Here is a 22,118-nt window from a genome sequence, read left to right as displayed (position 1 = left end):
TCCAGAGCCATTTGGCTCCAGGAGCCAGATATGGATCAGAACAACGGGAGTTGGCCTGAATGCAATGGGGAATGTCAGCCTTTTCAAGATAAGGTCTTTAATAGGTCTCACTTTGGCCTTTTAGACTATTGGGGAACAGCTGAACAAATTGTGGTATGTGAATGTAATGGAATATTATTTTGTGGTAAGAAATGCTGAAAAAGACTATTTTAGAGAAGAATCCTGGGTAGTATGAACTAATACAAAGCAAAGTGTGCAGAGCCAGGAGAACAATTTATACAAGGGCGACAATGTTGAAAAAGGCAACAACTTTGAAGGACTTAAGAACTCTGACCAATGCAATGACTATGTCTCCAGATATCTGACAGTGAGGTGAAGGACAGAAGGTAAAGAGACAAACATTTTTGAACATGACCACTGTACGGATTCATTTTGCTTGACTATGTTTATTTTTAAAAGTTTTTTTTTTAATTTGGTTGTTTGAATTTTATTGAGGAGGAGGGAGTTAGCAACAGCGATGCATCAAAAATAAGGTCATTGTGATTTCTTTTCTTAAATGCACAGAAGTAAGTTCAGAAGGAAACCATCAATCAGTCAGTCAACTAGCATTGAATAAATATCTACTATATGCCAGGCACTGTGCGCAAAAGATAGCAGGGAAGTTCTGAAAGGAATGTATAGAATTGATTATTATTTTTTAAAACAAGCAGTATGAAATGGAGGGTGGCAGCGAGGGGGCGCAAGGCCTGTAATCAGGAAGACCTGAGTTCAAATGCGAATTCAGACACTTACTATCTCTGTGACCCTGGGCAAGTCACTTAACCTTGTTTGCCTAAGTTTTCTCATCTGTAAAATGAGCTGGAGAAGGAAATGGCAAACCCCTCCAGTATCTTTGCCAAGAAAACCCCAAATGTGGTCATGAAGAGTCAGACAAGACTGAAACAGCTGAACAAAATGAAGTGGAGATCTGCAGTTTTCATTCTGCTGTATGTATGGAAATGCTCTCTCTCCTTCTCTCTCTCTCCCTCTCTCTCTCTCTCTCTCTCCCTCTCTCTCTCTCTCTCTCTCTCTCTCTCTCTCTCTCTCTCTCTCTCTCTCTCTCTCTCTCTCCCTCTCTCTCTCTCTCTCTCCCCTTCTCTCACTCTCTCCCCTCCCTCCCTCTTTTCTTCTCCTTCTCCCTCCCTCTCCCCCTTTTCTCTTCATTTCTCTAAGTTCAGAAAAATCATCTCCCCTCCCCCAAGGATTCATGGATTTGGAGCTGGAAGGAATTCAGGTACTGTACCATCTAGTATAATTCCTTCATTTACCAATGTATTGGTAATTAAGGTGGGACTTTCTTTTACTGTTTTCTCTTTCTCTTTTAGTACTTATTTAATCAAGTGCCCTTGAAGAGTCTGGCCTTTGTTTCTTTGATTAAATGAGGAGTCTTTGATGACCTCCTTGCCTCAAGGGAAAGCCTAGGTTTAAGTTGCATGTTGCGACACCTTTTGACCCTTAACAGAATATATAAACTCAAGAGGTTGGCATCTTTCCTTGGGGCTCTCACTCACTGGAAGAGTGGCATGTGACTTGAAGAGACTCTGGGCAGCTGTTAAGAGACCCCTGGCTTATAAACCCAGATGTTGAGGCTTTCCTGGTAACTATGAATTGTGATTTGGTCTGTTTATATTGTGTATGTGTATAATTTGTTTGTGTTTGCTCTGAAGTTCAGGTTGCTGGTTTTTCCTCCTGAACTAAGAAAATGATATTCATATGTTGGATTAAAGTAAGATTGTTAACCCCTTAAAGTTACTCTCTTTAGTAAAGCAGATCAAAGAACCTGTGCTGGCAGCTCTTGTTGCTGGTCTTGTTGCGTCTTACACCTCACAATAGCTGCTAGCCAGATTGTTGCTACAACCAATGAAAAATGAACAAACGTAGGCATATATATCAAATTGCTTACTGTCTCAGTGAGGGGTTTGGGGAGGGAGGGAGAGAATTTGGAACCCAATTTTTTAAAAAATTGACTGTTAACAATTGTCTTTACATGTAATTTGGAAAAAATAAAATGTTATTTTAAAAAAAGAAACATAGGCATAGAGATAACATAATCTGCCTAAGATCATGCAGATAATAAGTAGTGAACCAAGAATAAAAAACCTAGGTCCTTTGACTCTGAATCCAATGATCTTTCTACAAAGAAAATTTTGTTTTAAGAAATGGCAGGATTGTTGTCGATAAACTGAAATATGGATGAGTTTCATGGTCCAGTTCCTTCTCTTTCTCAACAAGTTTTCCCCAGCTATACTAGCCCCTACTTATCTTTCTTTCCCTTCTCTGAATTTTTTATAGCATTTATAAACTCCTTGAAGGTAGAAACAATGATTTATATTTCTTCTGTGGTTCCCATAGCTCCTGATACAGAGCAAGTTTCTCAATAAATACATGTAAACTGAATGATTTAAGATGTTTAAAGTATTTCAGTTATTAAAACACTAAAACTGCAACACAAATTGGCTTTTTCAGGATTCCATTCCATAAATATTTGTTAAGTGCTTACTATGTATGACAGCATCTGAACTTTCACATTCCAGTACCCGATGGAAAATTAGAAGTGATGCTTAGTAAGATTTACGTGGTGAAAAATGACAAGATCAAACCAAGAATATACAGAAGAAATATGTAGGTGGCACAATTTCGAAAGCATCGAGGGATTGATTTTTAAGATATTTCAGAGTGGAGGATGCCAAATAACTTGAAAAAATTATGGAAGGTATTATTATTTTTAAAGGCAATCTGGAGGGCATTAGCAGCCACTGACCTATATGCCTAGTTTCTCATTTTTTATAAAATATTGATGAAAATGACAGGGACATATACTGAGGACATTCTTTTTTTTTTTTTGGAGGGGGGAAGGCAAGGCAATTGGGGTTAGGTGACTTGCCCAAGGTCACACAGCTAGTAAATGTGTCAAGTGTCTGAGGTCACATTTGAACTCAAGTCTTCCTGACTCTAGGGCCAGTGCTCTAGTCATTGCGCCACCTAGCTGCCCCCTGAGGATATTCTTGATAAAAGTATGGGAAGGAAACAAGCAGGCTTTGGGAGACAATTTTGTATAGGGGATGCATCTTCATGATCATACAATTGATTGAATGGTATAGTATAGTGTAATGAGGTTTGGCATATGCTGTGACCACCTAAAATGTCATTACCCACATGGGAGAGTCTTGGGACCTGCTCCTGAGGGACAGGAGAACTGGCACATGTGTGGTCATTCTGTGTTGACCTACCATGTGACCGGGTTTCTAAAATATTAAATATTTTACATATTTTAAAAGTATTAACTATCCTTAGATTTTAAAAATCTGAGCTCTCTTTCCTTGATCCCTCCTCCAAACTCCTATACTCCAATTAAGCTTACATACAATGGGGATCATAGATGTAGACAGAGTGAAGAAAACAGGAGTCGATGTAAATTTCCCAGTCGATGACTAGGTTTATGACTTGAACACGTAGATGACAGCTAGATTCCATATCTGACGTATTCCCAGGCTTTATCTTGGCACATCTTGTTTTCTTTATATTCTCTCTTCATGATCTCATCAGCTCCCATGGAGTTACTTATTTATTTATAAAGATGAAAGGTTTTCAAAGTTGAAGAGAGGAATTTACATTTTATTCTACAGGCAATAGGGAGTCACTGGAATTGACAGAGAAGGGGAGTGATATGGTCAGATGAGCAGTTTAGGAAAATACTTGTCAGTTCTCTGGAGGATGTATTGGAGTCACTGGTACAAATGGTAGCAAAAAACAGCTTGGGAAGCCTAGAAGCAGTGCGAATACCCAGCAGACATAGAGGAATGGAGACATGGCACTCAATCCAGAGATACAATGTCCAGCAAAGGTGATATACCTAACAGAGGCAACAAAGACGATATACCTGCTGGAGAACATAAAAGCAACATTTTGCAAAGAGTAGCAGAGAATGGCACCCTGATACCAGCAATTCTGTATTATTGAGATATGAGTTAAGTTGCCCCAGTCTTGCATATATGCACCTACAAGGCATTTTCTTTGAAAGTGCTCTGGCCATACATGTTTGCTTCATGTGAGCCCTGTACATGTATGGTTTTGCCTTCACTCTTGTTCTTTGGATACACTTAATCCCTATGTACATACCTTTCATGTATGTTGTCACATATGTTCTTTCTGAATATATCTTCCCCACTAGTGCTGTGATAATTTCTGGAAGAATGTGGCACCTGGGTATAAGGGAGATTGCTCATAAGCAGTAGTGTGGAGTAGGTGCTCACCCATAAAGTGCCTTAAACATGTGTTAGCTTTTCTGCATGTTCACACGAGAGGAAGAGCCCAGGTATCCAACCATAATCTCTCTGATGAACTCCAGTCCAGTCAGTTGGTCAACAAGTATTTATTAAGCACCTACTATGTGCCGAGCACTGTGTTAAGCATTGAGGATACAAAGAAAGGCAAAAACCAGTCCACATCACCAACTGCCTACTAGATATTGCCACCTGGATGGACATCTCAAACTAAAAATGTCCAAAATGGAACTCATTATATCTTTCCTTAAACTTGAACCCATCTCCAACTTTCCTTATTTCTGTTGAGGGCACCACCGTTTCCTCGGTCACTCAAGTTAGCAAACTCAGAATCATCTTTAGCTCTGTCCCTTCCTTCACTCTCCGTGTCTAGTCAGTTGCTAAGTCTCTTTATTCTACCTTTGCAAGTTTTCAGTACATGCCACCCTTCCATTACCACAGCATCTACTGTAACTCAGGCCCTGGACTACTACAGTAATCTTTTCCTTGGTCTCCCTGTTTCCAAACCCTTCCCTCTCCAAACTACCCTCTATTCAACGGCAAAACTCTTAAAACATATCCGACCATAGTAATATCTAGTATTTATGTAGTACTTTAAGGTTTGCAAGGTGCTTTCCAAATTTTATTTCACTTAAACCTCACAATGACACTGGGAGTTTGGTGCTATTACCATCCTCCCCCCCACTTTACAGATGAGGAAACTGAGGCACAGGTCACATAGCTAACAAGTGTTTGGTGCTAGATTTGGACTTAGGTGGTCCTGACTCCGGGTTTCATATTATTCATGCTCTCTCTGTTCAGATTAAACTAGCCAGTACATGATATTTCAACTCCAATCTCTGTATTTACAAAAGGTGCCCCTCAAGTCCGGAGTGTTCCCCAGCCACACTTCAGCCTTTTAGAATCTCTAGCTTTCTGTAAAGCATAGCTGAGTTGTCAGAAGGTAACCTTGACAATAGGCCTTTCTGGATCCCTCAAGTTGGTAATACTATTTATCTTTAACTTACCATCTCCAGTCATCCTGGTGAATTCAGGCCACTGGACCCAGATGGCTCTGGAGGAGAAAGTGAGGCTGGTGACCTTGCACAGCCCTCCCTCGCTCAAATCAAAGTCAACTGCAAGTCACATCATCATGTCCCTGATGTCATGGTCCTTTTCAAGAAAGAAGGACAACAACAACAACAACCCTCTGGGAGGAGAAAGTGAGGCTAATGACTTCTCGTAGCCCTGCCTCACTTAAATCCAATTCACCTGCAAGTCAAGATCTTACCTTCCTGATGTCCTGGGTCCTCTTTGGGAAGGAAGGACAAACAACAACAACAACAACAAATCACCCTTAATCTTGAAATCCAGCATTTATTTATTTAATTAAGATTAAATAATTATATTTGTGAATTAATTATAATTTATTAAAATGACAAATTTATTAAATTTATAAATATATTTAAATTACTTTAAATATGCTCTGTATATACTTGTATTTGAATGACACTGTAGCCTAGAGAGCCACCCTCAAAGCAAGGAGTGGGTTCAAGCCTTGCCTTTGACTCATATTGACATATGACCCTGAGCAAGTCACTTTGCATCTTGGCACCCTGTCCCCTGCCCCACCCCACCCTGAAACCGAGACTTTAAATTGCTGAGCAAATGCCCATCTGCATCGGGGAGGAAGTTTCCTCAGTGGGAGTTTCCTATACCAATATAATCACAGGTCTAGTTTCAAAAAATACTTTGCGTTTACTTATTTATGTACGTGAGGGCATCTCCCTCACCCCCTACCTCCCACCATACAACAGGAGCATATACATTCTATGAGAATTAGAAGAGTTTTCTTTTTCTGCCTTCACATCTGCAATATATACCAGCATAATATCTCATCTATAGTAGGAATTTAATAAATGTTTGTTGAATTAAATTTAAATTAAATGGAATTAAATTAAATTAAACTGAATTACCATCTCATTTTTCTTCACTTTCAACTCCCTATTAATCATTAACCATTCCCCCCTATCTTTCTTAATGTAGAGATTCTTCTAGAAAAAAAAGTTAAATCATTTTGCCTTCTCTTTATTTTCTGTTTTCTTCACCCCAATCTATGCCTATGCTCCCCATGGTATGGGAGCTTGAATAGAGTATGAAAGTGTGGAGGAGGGATCAAGGAAAGATATCTCAGATTTTAAAAATTCCTGTCAAATATTTAATGCTTCAGAAGACATGGGTTCAAGTTCCGGTTCCACCTATTCCTATCAATGTGACCCAAGACAAGTCATTTGACCTCCTGTGCCTCAGTTTGCTCATCTGCAAAATGGGGATATTTGCACTCAATATTTCACAGACTTGTGAAAGTATTTTTTAAAAATTCAAACATGACTTATTATTAAAAACTGTTATTGTTGTTGACAGAATACTTGGTACCCAAACCATTTAAATCTTGAAAATGCTGTCTGACATGTGCATGAGTAGACAGCCAATTGCTGAGAATAAGGCAGAAGGTTAAATGAAACTCACTTTGTCCTGCAGTAATAACTGCAACATTACAAGCCTGAGCCTGCTGCAGTCAATAAAAGAGCTTCTTTCACAGAGAAATTGTCATTTCTCAGTGTCTCTCTGCCATTCATTTAGTACTAACCCAGGAGCAATGAAAAGCAAAAAGATCATCTGGCCAACATCCTCCAGAAACACATGCTTCATGACTGCATTGCAGAATCATATAGGAAAAGAAAGGGAAGTGCTTTTTGCAAGTCACTTCAATTTTTCAACTTGTTAAGGGTTATTGACACCAAACCCGTCCACTATCTCCTTGGTGTTTTTTTTTGATGTCACCCTTTTGTCAAAAACATTGTTCAGATTTGATTATATATCAGGCTGATTTTTTTTAGTCTATTGATTATTCTAGAAAATAACAATTTGTAGCACATATAGAGTGCTTACTCTGTGCCAGGCATTGTGCCAAGTAGTTTATAATTATTGCTGAATTTGAATCTTACAACAGGTGCTATCTTTTCCTTATTTTAAAGACAAGGAAAGTGAGGCAAACAGAAGTTAAGTAACTTGCTCAGGATTACACAGCTAGTAAGTGTCTGAGGCTGGATTTGAACACAGGTCTTCCACCCGATGCTAGGTCCAGTGTTCTATCTACTGCACCACCCAGCTATATCAAAAAAGTAGCGAGATATTCATAAGAACTCTAGGGAATGGTCACTTCAGTCATTCAACAAGTGTTTAGAAAGCTATATGCCAGACAGTGTGCTGAGTTCTGGGCATACCAAGAAAGACAAAAAGAATTCCTACCCACAAGGGGCCTACATTTAAGCCTGGGAGACAACCTGCAGGTAAGTAAGCACATATAAGATGTATATAGAGTGGATGGAAAGTAATCTCAGAGAGGACAAGTTTCCTCCCAAAAGGTGGGATTTGAGCTGAGTCTTGAAGGAAGCCTGGGAAGCTAGGAGGTAGAGATGAAGGAGAGCCTTCCAGGCATGGGGGACAGCCAGTCCAAAAGCACTGAATTAACTAGGACAGAACAGATAGGGGAGCCTAGGAGGAACAGGAAGGAGGCCAGTGTTGGATTGTAAGAGTCTTAGAAAGAAGTAAGTATAAGAAGACTAGAATGGGTGGGAGGGGATGGCCAAAATGTGAAGGATTTTAAATGTTGGACCACCAACTGCTTGATAGTGAACCACTGGAGTTTATGTAAAGGGCAGCTAGGTGGTTCATTGAATAGAGTGCTATGCCTGGAGTCAAGAAGACCCAAGTTCAAATCTGGCTTCAGATACTACCTGTGTGGCCCTGAGCAAGTCACTTAGCCCTGTGTTTGTAAAATGAGCTGGAGAAGGAAATGTCAAACCACTCTAGTATCTTTGCCAAGAAAACCCAGGATGGGAGTAATGAAGAGTTGAACATGACTCAACAACTCAACGACAGATCAGGGAAGGGCATTGAGTGACACGGTCAGATCTGTGCTTTAGGAAGATCTCTTTGGCAGCTGAGTGGAAGATGTACTGGCAAGAGAGAGACTTCCAGCATTACTGCATGAAAAGAACAAGCCCCTGAAAACAATCCAAAATGAGCAAGAGCAAGCTTGGCTCCAAAGAAGAGAGAGAACACATTTCTCTCCATTCCTTTGCAGAGATCAGAGGTCCATGGGTGTGGAATATTGCAGATATTTTCATATTTTCAATATATTGATTACTTTGCTGATCTTTTCCTCTTTTTACTTTTCTTTTAAAAAATGCTTTGTTTTAAGGGATGGCATTGGGAGGGGAAATTAAGATGCTATAAAAACAAATGATATTGTTGAGGTTTAGGGATGTTGGGACCCTAAAATTCAAGGGCAAGCAATGCATGGGTTCTGCCTTGAATGAATTCGACCCAAGCCTTCTTTCAGCCAGAGACAAGGTTTATTAGAACCCTGGTGTGGGTGGGCGAGATTTTAAGAATCTGCAATAGTGGCCAGATTTTAAGAATCTGGGCATTGGCCAGACTCTTAAGGAATCTGAGCACTTTAATGGAGGCAAGATGGATTTTTTTATACAGAAGACTGTGGGAACCGAGAGGGGGTCTAAATAAAATTAGGGAGTGGTGGTCTAAGGTGGGGTCAGGTGCAGACAATGAAAGGGCAGTTAATTAGCTGGGAACGGCTGAAAGTCCAGAGATTTTTCCTTTTTGGAATCCCAATCCCAAAGACATGGTCTTTCCCTTTTGGGGGTTCAGATCCCATCCCCATCAACATCAATAGATTTTATTTTTTTTTTCAAAAGAAGGCTATTACAGGAGTCCAGTCCTGAGGTCAAGAGAGGTAACTGTGTGAGTGAAGGGGAACTTTAACAAAAATGTTGTGATATATATATATATATATATATATATATATATATATATATATATATATATATATATATATATATATATATATATATATATATATATATATATAAAACCTATATCAAATTGCTTGCCATCTTAGGGAGAAGGGTGAGAGGGAGAAAATTTGGGACTCAAAATTTTATTTAAAAAAAGAATGTTAAAAATTGTCTTTACATGTAATTGGAAAAAATAAAATACTGTTTAAAAGAAAAAAAACAGAAAAATGTTGTGAAGGTGAAAGCAAGATTTGACAGCAGATTAGCTATGTGGACTAAGTGCCAGTGAGGAGTTGAGGTTGAGAGCATGGACAACTGGGAAGATGGTGATGTCCTCAACAGGAATAGCAAAGGAGAATACAGCCCAAGCCTAAGATTGAGAGGATTAAAGGTCTACAGAATAGGGATTGGACTTGTGATTTCATTGGTATAGGGAACACCTACAGTGGCATTCCCTCTCCCAATGCAGCTGAGCATTTTCTCGACAAGTCTTGGAGAACTGCCTAGCATATTGAGAGGTTGTGACTTGCCCAGGGTCGCACACCCAATATGTGTCAGAGTAGGGACTTCAGCCCATGTCTTTCTAGCTCCAAGGTTACCTTTTCTCTTCACCACAATCTGCAGAGTTTCTTACATGAATTTTAAACATTGCAAAAGAATTCAAGGTTAAAATGACCTCTTTTCTCTGAGAAACCCTGAGGAGTGAAGAGCTTGATTTTGGTCGTTGAGAAAATTGTGATGGCAAGGCAAATTAACTTTTTTCCATAACAATGAAGCTATTGATCATTTTGAGGTACATAAGAAGCAATTTATTATAATGGAAAGACTCTCTGTTCTGTGAATAGGCAAAGGGTGTATCATTACTAGAATGTTTTCCTGCGGTCTACACTTAACCATATTTATCAGCTGAATGGAGTATTAAGAAATGATTCAAACAATCTAATAGGTTAAATTATAGGACATTCTTGCCTGAAAATACTTCTTATGTGCCAGTTGACTTCATCATCCATTAAATGAATTCAAATGTTTTTTACAGCTTTTTCAGATTAAAATGGAAATTGTCCTACTTGCTGCTGCGTGGGCAGCATCTCAGAATTGAGAAGAGGTTGAATTCTTGTCCTATCTGCAGCCAGTTAGGCCTTATCATTCCCACTGAGAGTAGTCACTCAGAAAATTCTTCTTCAAGCTTAGGAAGAAATGATCTTGGCAGCTTTCAGGTATGGGAATGCTATTGACACATCATGTTCAAGTGTGATGAGGTATTGCTGCTTTTCTTGTTCTGAATGATGACTGTTCAAGGATTTTTTTTTCTTTTTCTTTTGCAGGGGGGAAGGCAGGGCAATTGGGGTTAAGTGACTTGCCCAAGGTCACAAGCTAGAAAGTGTGTCAAGTGTCTGAGGCCAAATTTGAACTCAGGTCCTCTTGACTCCAGGGCTGGTGCTCTACTCACTGCACCACCTAGCTGCCCCCTGTTCAAGGATTTTTATGGTAGTATAAAGCTGATAAAGGCTGATAAAGTTTCATCTCTAGATTCTTTTAGCTCTTACAGCCAATTGCCCAAAGATAAGGCTAGACATGCCTCTTTTTCATAGACTCTTAAAGGTGTTAGAGACCTCAAGTGGTCACTTAGCTAATCTCTCTATCTTTAGGCACTTGCTCCTCTTGGACAGGTCAGAAGTTCATTGATCGATCTTTAGTCATTTATTCATTTCACACATATTTATTAAGTGCCTACTATGTAAAAAGCACTGTATCAGGTGCTCAGGGAAATACAATAGCTAAGACATGGTGCTTACAATCTTAGAGCTTATAACTTAACAGAGAGATGAGACATAAGCATAGATAATTATATTAAGTATTATCACATGGTAAGTACATTAAAAGGTTGTACAATAAAGTGTCATGTGAGATCTAAGGGGAAAAGTTGCAATTGACAGCAGGTATCAAAAGACTATTCAAGGAGGAGACGGCAGTTGAGTTGGGCTTTGCGATCAATGAGAATCCAGTAGGTGAAGAGCAGGAGGGGAGACATTCTATTGTGACTCAAGACACAGAGAAAGTAGAGTAAAGGACCTGTTTGGGAGGCAGAGAGCAATCCCTGTTTGACTGGAGCGTGGAGGACATGCAGAGGAATAATATGAGATAATGTTGGAAGGGTAGGATAGCACCAGAAACGGAGGGCCTTGGGTGCCTCCTGGGCAAAGGAGTCTCTATGTTATTTGATAGAAAACAGGAAGCCACTCAAGATTAAAAAAAATTATTATGTATGTATCAATGTAAATGTAGAGCCTAAATCAAATTACATGAGGTTTCTTGCACAGAGTGAGACTTTAGCTGAGACTTGAAGGAAGCCAGGGAAGCCAAGAGACAGAGAAAAGGAGATAGAGAGACAGAGAAAGAGACAGAGGGGAGGGAGTAAGGGAAGAAGAGAGAGGGGAAAGAGAGAGAGAAAGAGAGAGAGAGAGAGAGAGCACAAACACACTGCAGGCATGAAGGACAGTTAGTGAAAATGCAGTTAGGTGATGGAGTATCCTGAGGGAGAAGTAGCAGCAAGGAAACCAGTGTCACTGGATTGCAGAGTGTATAGAGTGGAGTAAGGTGTAAGAAGATTGGAAAGATAGGAAGGGGTCAGGTAGGTTATGAAGGGCTTTAAATGCTAAGAGAGGATGTTATATTTGATTCTGGAGGCCAAAGGAAGCCACTGGACTTTACCAAATAGGAGGGTAATATAATGACACCTCAGTTTTAGGAAGTTTAGGAACAATTTTTTAACTGAGTGAAGGATAGACCAGAGTGGAGAGAGACTTGTGGGAAGGATGTTTACAAGAGATGTCTCTTGGAACTGGGGGAGGCATAGATACATTCAAAATTAAACATGAATTAGAAACAAAAGCTATTAATAAAAATTAAAAAGAAAAAAATTAGAGCTAAGGTTAAAGTAGCTGATAGACATTGTTATGATGTGGCCAGGTACAGAGTTTTGCTTTTTACTTCCCAGAATCCATAGCTCTACCAGGACTGGGTCTTACTTGTTAAGAAATCATCAATAATAATTAAGAGTTTCAGGAAGTGAACAATATTTATTTGAATAGAGTAATTTTCACCATTTGCCCTGGATGAAGGTTAGTTAAGATGAACCATTGGTTAAGACTGACAGTGCCTTGCACATAGTAGGTTTTTGATGACTTGAAATGAATATTGATAGTAAATGGAATCTTACAGGTTCCATGAGTATATCTATGCCTTAATTAAGAGATTATATGGAGCAGACTCTCATAGACTGTACCATTTTTGTTCCTGCAATAAATTTTCTTCTCTCTCTTTTTTTGTGTCTCTGTCTCTTTCTCTGTTCTCTGTCCCTCTTCTCCCTTTTTTTCTTTTTTTTTCGAAAGAAAAAGAGGCTAGGAAGTACTCATGGTAGAGGCCGGCAGTTTCTGGAGTAAGTAACTTTGTAAACCAATGAAACACTTTCAGAACCTTGAACCTCATTCGTATAGGAATGGGAAAACCCCACAATTCTCCCGAAGTTGTTGTTTTACTTTCCCTGAAGGGGAAAAAAAAGGTTCTGGAGTAAGTAAGACGTACCTGCCTGAGCATCTCCACTTGGGGTGGAGGGTGAGAGATGAGTAGGAAGAAGAACAAAGTTAAGAGCCTGAGACCGAGAGAGAAAACTATCTGTAGCTTCTTGGAGCTGCGAGTTTTAGAGAGGGAAAGCCCAGCCTGCCTGCCTCACATTGCCAAGGGGGCGAGGACCAGAAGGAGGCGTCTGAGAAGGCGGCGCCTCTTGGAGGAAGTTTACATTTTAATTGAAGAAACAGAGGGGAGAAAACCCAAAGCCCAATACTGGGTCACATCCCCACACCTAGAAGCCACCAGTCTCCAGTTGCTTGGCTGCTGCTGGGCGTGTGGCGGTGACTCCAGGGGGAACGGCTTGCCCAGTGGGAGCTGCCTGTCCCGCCCCCGGGTGGGGTGAAAGCTTGGGAAGCTGCAGCGAGTCCCGAGCAGAGGGAGATCGTCCTCAGCAGCCTCCGAGGCCGTCCCAGCAGCAACAACTCCAGAAGCGGCAGCCTCAGCAGCAGCCTTGGCATCATGGGCGGATCTGCCTCCAGCCAGCTGGATGAGAGCAAATGCACTTATATCCAAGGTACACTCCAAGAGACTCTCCCCTGGAGGGTAGCGCTTCCTAGGCTCTGACTCCCTGGTCAAATCCTTTGGCTTCTGACCCATCTGGGTTTAGTCCTAGCGCCAGGAGGCTGGGGCAGGACTCAGCAATAGAGCGCTGCCTCTCGAATCCCTCACCCCAGCTTGGCGCCAGGATCTCCCCACCTGGCGTTCTCAACTTTTTTCCCCGTCTGGGGATCCTTAGGTGTGTAGGGACCTCGGATCGGCCCTGATCCCAGGTGGAGCCAGGGGTGTTACTCAAGGTCTTTCTTCGATTCCCCTATCGTGATCATAAAAGTCTGCTCTGGAGGGGTAAGAGAGAAATAGAGATGTTACGGTAGTGATAGGCGACGATTTTAAGGGAGAAAAGTTGCCAGAGGAGCCGCAGGTGGGAGGTGGCGACTGGCCCTGCCCTTGTCCCCTGACCCGCCGCTGCCACTGCCCCTTGCCCCCTGCCCTGCCGCTGTCACTGCCCCTGCCCCCTGCCCTAGAAGCTCGGTATCTTGCGCTCCTCTCTGAGAGCCATCTCTCTGGTCCCCGGGCACTGCCCGAAGTGTCCTGGCACTGAGACAGGTCGAGCCTGCTTGCTTTGGCAGGGAGAGAGCAGGGGAGTACCGTTTTGCCTCCAAGAGGTTCTCGGGAATCCTCAACATAAAAACAGTACTCCCTTCTCTACGACGTAGGCTTGATGTTCGTTTTTCTATTAGTGCTGATGGATTTATTTTCCTCAGAGGTAGGAAAAAGATGACGCCTCCATTTTCCCAGGTTTGAAAGGTTCCTTTCCTCGCGCCAGAGGGAAGGAAAGCAGAAGAGGAACAGTCTCCTGTTTTGCAACCGTTGCAAAAGTTTATAGATAAGGAGAAGCTGTGTTTTGTGAGGATTTTGTAAACCCTGGACACGAGAAGGTAGTTCTAGAAAGATTTTAGTACAATATCAAAACTGAACCGAGCAGAAACTGCCTGACAGAAGGCATCCCCGTTCTCCTTCCTAGGTATTCTAGGTGTCGTTAGAACCTTGCCCAGAGCACCGTCAAAGGAAGGGGACAGCCCTCTCAGGAAGGCCAAGGATGCCAAGTCCTGAGGAAACACATTTTCTTCGTGTTAAAATTGAAGTTAATATTTCTGGTCTCAGAAATGTCTTCTGTCAAGTGAGAGTAGGAAAAACAAACCTTAAACCCTGAGATTTATTCTAGACCTCTTTAGGAAAAGCCTGATTGTGACTGATTCTTATTTCTGACACTTTACCCTGTCTTTCAGAAAAAGATTTTTACGTTTCTTAAGAGGAAAATGTTTAGTTAGCTCTTTTCCCATATTCATTTTAGATCTTAGCACTATTAAGAGTCTTTGGACAAGGTCAATCCAGAGCACTTTAAGGAAGGTCCATCTGTCAATAAAGATTTATTAAGCACCTACTATGTGCCAAGTATTGTGCTAAGTGCTGGGTGTACAAAAAGAGGCAAAAGACAATCCTTTCCTTCCAAGAACTCACAATCTAATGAAAGACCAAGATAGTTGTTTGTTATTGTTGTTTTCAGCTCAGAAGCCAATTCAACAACCATTTATTAAGAGCCTTCTGTGTGCAAAGCACTGTAAGCCCACAAAAGGGGCACCACCATTCATGTTGTGCTGTTTAGAGGAAAGAAGGGGAGCATAGATGATATGGTTTGACAAGAGGACAAGACCTGGCCTTTCCTTGAAACATTAATTTCATCCAATTGCTTGTAAGAATGGGGAAATAGGAGTGATTTATTTACATAAACAAAAGAAATAGAATAATCATAACATTGTTAGGAAAGCGGGGTGGACAGAGATGTAAATCAAAACAGGGAGGAGAGGCTAATTTTTATTTGTTAGGAAAATTTTAATGTGGCTTTAAATTTTGGAAGAACATCTCAGGAAAGATTAGATGTGCCTATAACTAGAATATTGACATTTACACAGCACTTAAATTTTTATTTGTATTTCACTCTTTGTGACACCACTTGGGGTTTTCTTGGCAGAGACATTAAAGTGATATGCCGTTTCCTCCTCCAGCTCATTTTACAGATGAGGAACTAAGGCAAAGAGGGTTAAGTGACTTGCTCAAGGTTACACAACTAATAAATATCTGAGGCCAGATTTGAACTTAGGAAGAAGACTCCAGGCCCAGCACTCTGTCCGCTATTCCCATTCTACACATGAATAAACTGTGTAGCACAGGGTTATACTGCTGGTGTCCCAGGTTGGAGTGGGACCCAGGTCTGCCTTAATTCAAGTCCAGGATGTCATCTACCCACCATATTATAATTGCTATTTAAAGTCCAGAATTGTTAGTGGAGAAGAGTAGTGGTCTTAGAGTCAGAAAGTGTTGGGTTCAAATCCCAGCTCTGATACTTCGTAACTATGTGACCCTGGACAAGATACTTCATCTGCCTCAGTTTCTGATTTAGAAAATGGGAATAAAGATATTTGTGCTATCTGCTATACATAGTTGCCGTGAGAAAAGTATTCTGTAAACCTCAAAGTGCTACATAAAAGTGAGCTATTATTGGGAGGCATCTGTGGTTGGCTGAAAAGAATGCTGAATTCACTGTTCTGCTACTTGTTAGCTGCGTGACCTTGGGCTACATACTTAATATTTCTGAGCATCAGTCTCTTCATTCACAGAATGGGATTGTTTAGATAATAAAATGAGATAATGTAGAAAAAAATGCTTTGTAGATCATGAAGTATCACCTAAATGTCAATTGTTGCTATTAACTTGAAGTAAGGTTGACGCCATGTAAAGTTAGCTATTGCAAGGACGCTATGTACATTTTGTTGTTGCTGTTCAGTTGTGTCCGACTCTTCATGACCCTGTGGACCATAGCACACCCCAATACATAGCACCTTGGGGTTTTCTTGGTAAAGATACCAGAGTGGTCTGCCATTTCCTTCTCCAGCAGATTAAGACAAACAGAAGTTTGACTTGCCCAGGGTCATACAGCTGGCAAGTGTCTGAGGTCACATTTGAACTCAGATCTTCCTGACTCTAGGCCCAGTGCTCTATTCACTGAACCACATAGCTGCCTCCACTGCACACATTACTATTGTCAAAATATGAGGCCGCTTATATAGAATTAAAATAATTATATACTCTAAAGCACAATATTGTGCTGTGCATACAGAAATATCATATGCTTGCTGACTCTCACAGTAGTTGTGGTCCCCCGTCCTATCCCATTTGTCCCAGAACTCTTTATTAGGTAGATCTTTTGCAAAGGAGGAGGGAAGAGAAAGACCAAATGCCAAAGGAGAAAATGAACTGCTATTTCACATGAGACTATTGGTCTTTCATTCCCCTTCTACCCCAAAAGCAAAGTGTTATTTAAAAAAACATTCGCCATGGTTTATGGATGGCATGTAAATAAATGAGTATCACAGGATTGTACATTCATTTATGCTTCTGAATCTGCCAACTCCTGCCTTATATAGGGCACCTGGTGGGCATATGAAACTTTGGTTTAATTGTTGACAGAACAGTTTATAGGATGATGGACAGTCTAAGGTAAAGCTTAAGTACAAATCTGTGAATGTTATCCCTTGACAAAGCAGCCAATGAGGTCCTTGATTTGAAAGCTGGTGTCATGTAGTGGCAATGGGCTGGAGTGGAGCTCAAAATACCAGCTCTGCCACTTGTCACCTACCTGTGTGACTTTGGGTAAGTCACTTTAATTTCTCTGGTCCTTAGTAATCTTTTCAGTACAGTAAATTAGGAATTGAGATAATCACTGGATTTTCTTTCTAGATCTCTGTCACTGAGATGATGACCTTTCTCTCAGGTAGAACTAAAATTTAATGAGTCCTCTCCCAAATGAGGAAAAAAAAATAGTTTCATGGGTTTGAATGATTATTAATAGCTTTATTTTTTCATTCTATAAATGTCTCATGCTTATAGACTTTCTTGGCGATATAGATACATAAGAAATGAGGAGGAGGCTATGGGATTTCAGCTGTATGTACCTGTATATTTGAGTTTGAATCATTTTTTGCTCTTGCTTAAGTCATTGCTTTTTTCATTCTATCAGCCTGTTCTTTTGTTGGCCAGTCATTTTTCATTTATGTCTGACTCTTTGTGTCCCCATTTGGGGTTTTCTTGGCAGAGATACTGGAGTGGTGTGTCATTTCCTTCTTCAGCTCATTTTACAGATGAGGAAACTGAGGCACACAGGATTAAGTGACTTACCCAAGGTCCCATAGCTAATTAAGTGTCTGAAGCCAGATTTGAATTCAGGGAGATGAGTATTCCTGACCAGGCCTGTCACTCACTGTGCCCCGTGGCTGCCCATGGCCTGTTCTAAATTTTTGTAATAATTAGAGGCTCCCTCATATGGATGTTAGGATACTTCATTTTATCCTAAGTTTTCTCAAATCCCCGTGTGAAAAAGGGACTTAGAAACGTGAAGTTTTGTTATCAATTCTTTTCTAAGACACATACGTGCAGTCCCCTCCACTCCAATTTCTCTGCATGGAAGGGATCCTCTCTAGCACCTCATTGATCTTTTCCAAATCACTTTCTGTAACTTCCTTTGTAGTTGCTGTCATGAAACAAGACCTAAGAGTAATCACACAGGAACGATTTCAATTTCTGGTTCTTCAAGGCTTTTTTTTTTAGCATCAGCACATCAAAGCCCCTTTGAGAGAAGGCAAGTTACACGATGCACTTTGGTTGGTCTACGACATTTTCTTCTGTGCAGAATCACTGTTGCAAAAGTGTTGCACAGGCCAGGTCAGCAGCAACAAGTCAGGTTTTTTTTTATTTTGGGAGCTGCCTAAAACCATATGGTAGTTTCTAAAAGAATCACTTTCCTGTGTTAGCAATACTTCTATTTCCTTTTTTTGTTGGCACTGTATTTTTTAAGTGAAACAGAAAGGAAATAAAATCACCAACAGCTCTGCCTTTCTTGAATAATTCAAGTACAGGGTCAGAAAATGCTAATGTATAAATGTGCCAAGCATCCCGGTGGAGAAACTGACAAAAAAAAATTGGCACCTGTTCCTAGTTCTGCTAGAGATTAGTGTTTATCTTGGAGAAGTCATTTTACTTCTGTGGCTCCATGACCTCACCTGAAGTCAATTCAGTTGAATGTAACGATCAATTATTACATATTAAGTACGGGAGATAAAAAGACGAAAACAAATTACATCGTTTCTGCCCTTAAGTAGTTTATAACCTAGGAGGAGGTAATTCAACATACAAATAATTAAGTGAATTAATAATTAACTTTTGAGTAACTAGGTGGTACAGTGGATAGAGTGTCAGGCCTGGAGTCAGCAAGACTCATATTCCTGAGTTCAAATCTGGCCTCAGACACTTACTAGCTGTGTGACCCTGGGTAAGTCACTTAACCCTGTCTGCCTCAGTTTCCTCATCTGTAAAATGAGCTGGAGAAGGAAATGGCAAACTACTCCTGCATCTTTTTGAAGAAAACTCCAAAAATAGGGTCACGGAGAGTCAGACACAACTGAAAAACAACAGTACAACAACAAAAAATTAACTCACATTTATAACTCGTGATAAGAATTTACAAAGCACTTTCCTCATTTCAACCCAGTAGGGAAAGTTTATCAAGCATTATTATACTAGTTTTAAAGATGGGGGCACTGACTTGCCCAAGTTCATAAAGTTAGCACAGTGCCTGACACGTAATAAGCCCTATGGAAATGTTAGCTATTGTTATTATCAAATGAGATAATATTTGTGAAGCATTTTGCAAACATGAAAGTACTGTGTAAATGCTAGTTATTAACTGAGCCACACAGCATACACGTCTAGTAGGGCAAGTTACGTCACTGCAGTCTGCCTCAGTTTCCCCATTTGTAAAATGCAGATAATAATAACCTCCACTTCCCAGGGTTATTGTGAGGATCAAATGAGATAATATTTGTAAAATTCTTTGCAAACATGAAGGTGCTATGTAAATGTTAGCTCTTATCTGAGCTCTATAGTATGTCTATCTGGTAGCCACTCACTGTTACTAAAAGACCAAAGCAAAGTTGCTGCCCTCAAGAAGCTTATATTCAAAAGGTGAGGTGTTTTTACTTTTAGGATACCAGGGAAAGAGAATAAAGTACAGTAGTCCTCTCAGGGGCACCTACGTTATTGTGCTGGGTCTGAGGCCTTTGAAGTCAGAGGGCCTGAGTTCAGATCCTAGCTCTGTTTCTTATTACCTCTCAACCCTGGGCAAAGCACTAACCTCTCTGGGTCTCATATGTAAAATGAGGGCATTAGACTAGATCCCTCAAAGACCCTTCCAGCTCCAGCTCTATGACCCTGTGATCCAAAAATTTAGCTCATCCGAATGCCTTCATCTGAGGGAGGAGAAAGTTAGGATTTGGAGAACTGGAAAAAGTGGAAAGAGTGAAGGATCTGGAATCAGAAGACATAGGGCCAAATCCCAGCATCCTCTTACTAGCTGGGCAGTATTGGGCAAATCATATAACTTCTCTGGGCCTTAGTTTCCTTATCTGTAAAACTAGAGAATTGTATTAGATGATTTCTGTGGTCCCTTCTAGCTCTAGGGTTAGGTTCCTGTGATTTCTGCCCAGAATGTGTATGTGCATATAGACTTGGGAGGTCTGTTCTAACTACCATGGGGAGGGCTTCCATTACTAGGCTGGGCTGGTCCTGAAGCTTGGAACTGCCCGAGACTGAGTGGAACTGTGAAGGAGGAAAGGAGAGGAAAGTGAGAAGGCCCAGCTCAACTGATAAATATATACTATTAAATATAATTAAATAAATATAATATATTCTACTAAATATTTGTTGGTGTTGTTCAGTCATTTCAGTTCTGTCCCAACTCTGTAACCCCATTTGTGATTTTCTTGGCAAAGATACTGGAGTGGTTTGCCATTTCCTTCTCCAGCTCATTTTTACAGATGAGGAAACTGAGGCAATCAGGGTTAAGTGACTTTCCTAGGGTCACATAGCTACTAAGTGTCTGAGGCCAATTTTGAATTCAGAAAGAGGAGTCTTCCTGACTCCAGGCCTGATGCTCTATCCACTATGCATACATACATGTATGTACGTATGTATATGTATATCTATACACACATATAGCTACACTAAAACTTTTGAAACATCTTGTATTGATTTCTAACTTTCTATTTTTCATTCTTGTTATGTCTTTGTGTATAATGAGATATTGATGAAGTCCGTGTAAATTTGGAATGAAGAGCACTCTTTGAAGCATGGTAAGGTGCTTCAAGCTAATTCTGTTTTCATGTACATGACAGTGTAGTATAATGGTTAGAAAGCTGTTTGGAAGCCAAGACAACCCAGGGTCAAGACCTGCCTTGGCCATATAGCTAGCTGTGTGACCTTAAGCAAATCATTTCACCTCTCAGTTCTTTAGGCCAGTGGTATCAAATATATTGATATAGAAAACCACATATTAACATTATCTGTGTTCTATTGTATTTTTGTGTGACTCTGTGCAAGTCACTTAATCTCTATTTTCCTCAGTTCTTCATCTGTAAAATGGGGACACACTAGAGAAGGAAATGGCTAGCTATTCCATCTCTTTTGCCAAGAAACCCCATGGACTTTGTCCATGGGGTCACATAGAGGCTGGCATGATTGAATGACTGAATAACAATGTTGTATTTTTATTTATTTTGTTAAATATTTCCCAATTACATTTTAATCTGGTTCTGGAGCTTTGGACTGCATGTTTGACACCTTTGCTCTAGGTAACTCTAGAATTATAAATTACAGAGAAAATGCAGACCTGCATTGGTAGAGGGAGTTTCTTCACCCTGAGAGCTCCCTATCTCCCAAATCACAGCTCTAGCCTCCTATCTTGTTAGGTGAGTGTCTCTCAAGGAAAAACAATCCTTGGATAGAGTTACCGAGGACATCCCAATACCTGCTTGTCTCGTCTTCTTGCCCTAACAAAAGGAAAGTATCCTGAAGAAATTTATAAAAGGGATAGAGATGCCAGGTCAAGAGGTATGGGATGGGACTCAGGCCCCTCCCCACTGCTCCACATTAGTGGGTACCAGTGCCAACCTCAATAAATTTCTTGGAGGGAGATGGTAAGTTAGTCCATGACTCACCAATGGAAGCAGTTAAGAGAGCCAAATTGCATAAATTGAGAAAATGATTAATTCTGTGGAGACTGTCAGACTGACAGCACTGATTCATTTGCTATAGACTAGGAAACAGACTTTAATTTTCCTCCATTGAAGACTCTGGGAAGGTGTAAATTGGATGAACTAAAGATGTAAAGGGCAACGTTCTTCTGACAGCTCCCCTATTTGAGCCAAGCTGATGGAAATATTTTCTTCTAAATCTAATTTTAAAAGTTGCTGTATGATAATTACATAGACAGAATGCTGCTGTCATTTCATTCTCCAGCTTGGGAATTTAAATTCTTTGCCAGTGAAACTGGCAAAATGAAAAACAAACAAAAATAGAAAACAAGTAAATAATAGTACTCAAAGGCACATGGTACATGTGACATAGTTTAAGCACAATAGTACTGTCATCTATTATTATATTCTCATTATAAATAATACTTAACTTGAGAATAGGGGGAGGGGTTGAAGTCTATTGTGTGGAAGAGGGGAGAAATACAAAGAGAATAATGTATCTGCTACACTTTGAATGGACACATGAGTTATAAGTAGGCCACAATAACTAAAATTTTAATAGTTCATGGATGACCTTCCAAATTTAAACACACACGCAGCCCAATAACTCTAAATGCACTACAGATTTTTCTCTTTTGAAAATGGAAAATGCAATTTAACAAGAG

The 22,118-nt window shown here is 40.4% G+C and overlaps 1 protein-coding gene across 1 annotated transcript in view; it reads left to right on the top strand.

Moving 5' to 3' along the window:
- The first annotated feature begins 12,985 nt into the window (after positions 1–12,985).
- Positions 12,986–22,118, top strand: part of NIBAN1 (niban apoptosis regulator 1) — a 211,020-nt gene continuing 201,887 nt past the window's right edge. Inside the window, exon 1 of the mRNA XM_036758153.1 lies at positions 12,986–13,325. Within this exon, the coding sequence (XP_036614048.1) occupies positions 13,271–13,325 (55 nt within the window). The 5' untranslated portion in view covers positions 12,986–13,270. The remainder of the gene's footprint in view (positions 13,326–22,118) is intronic.

The sequence above is a fragment of the Trichosurus vulpecula genome, chromosome 4 (genome assembly GCF_011100635.1).
Source record: "Trichosurus vulpecula isolate mTriVul1 chromosome 4, mTriVul1.pri, whole genome shotgun sequence".
NCBI lineage: Eukaryota > Metazoa > Chordata > Mammalia > Diprotodontia > Phalangeridae > Trichosurus > Trichosurus vulpecula.
This window is presented reverse-complemented; position numbering and strand designations above follow the sequence as displayed.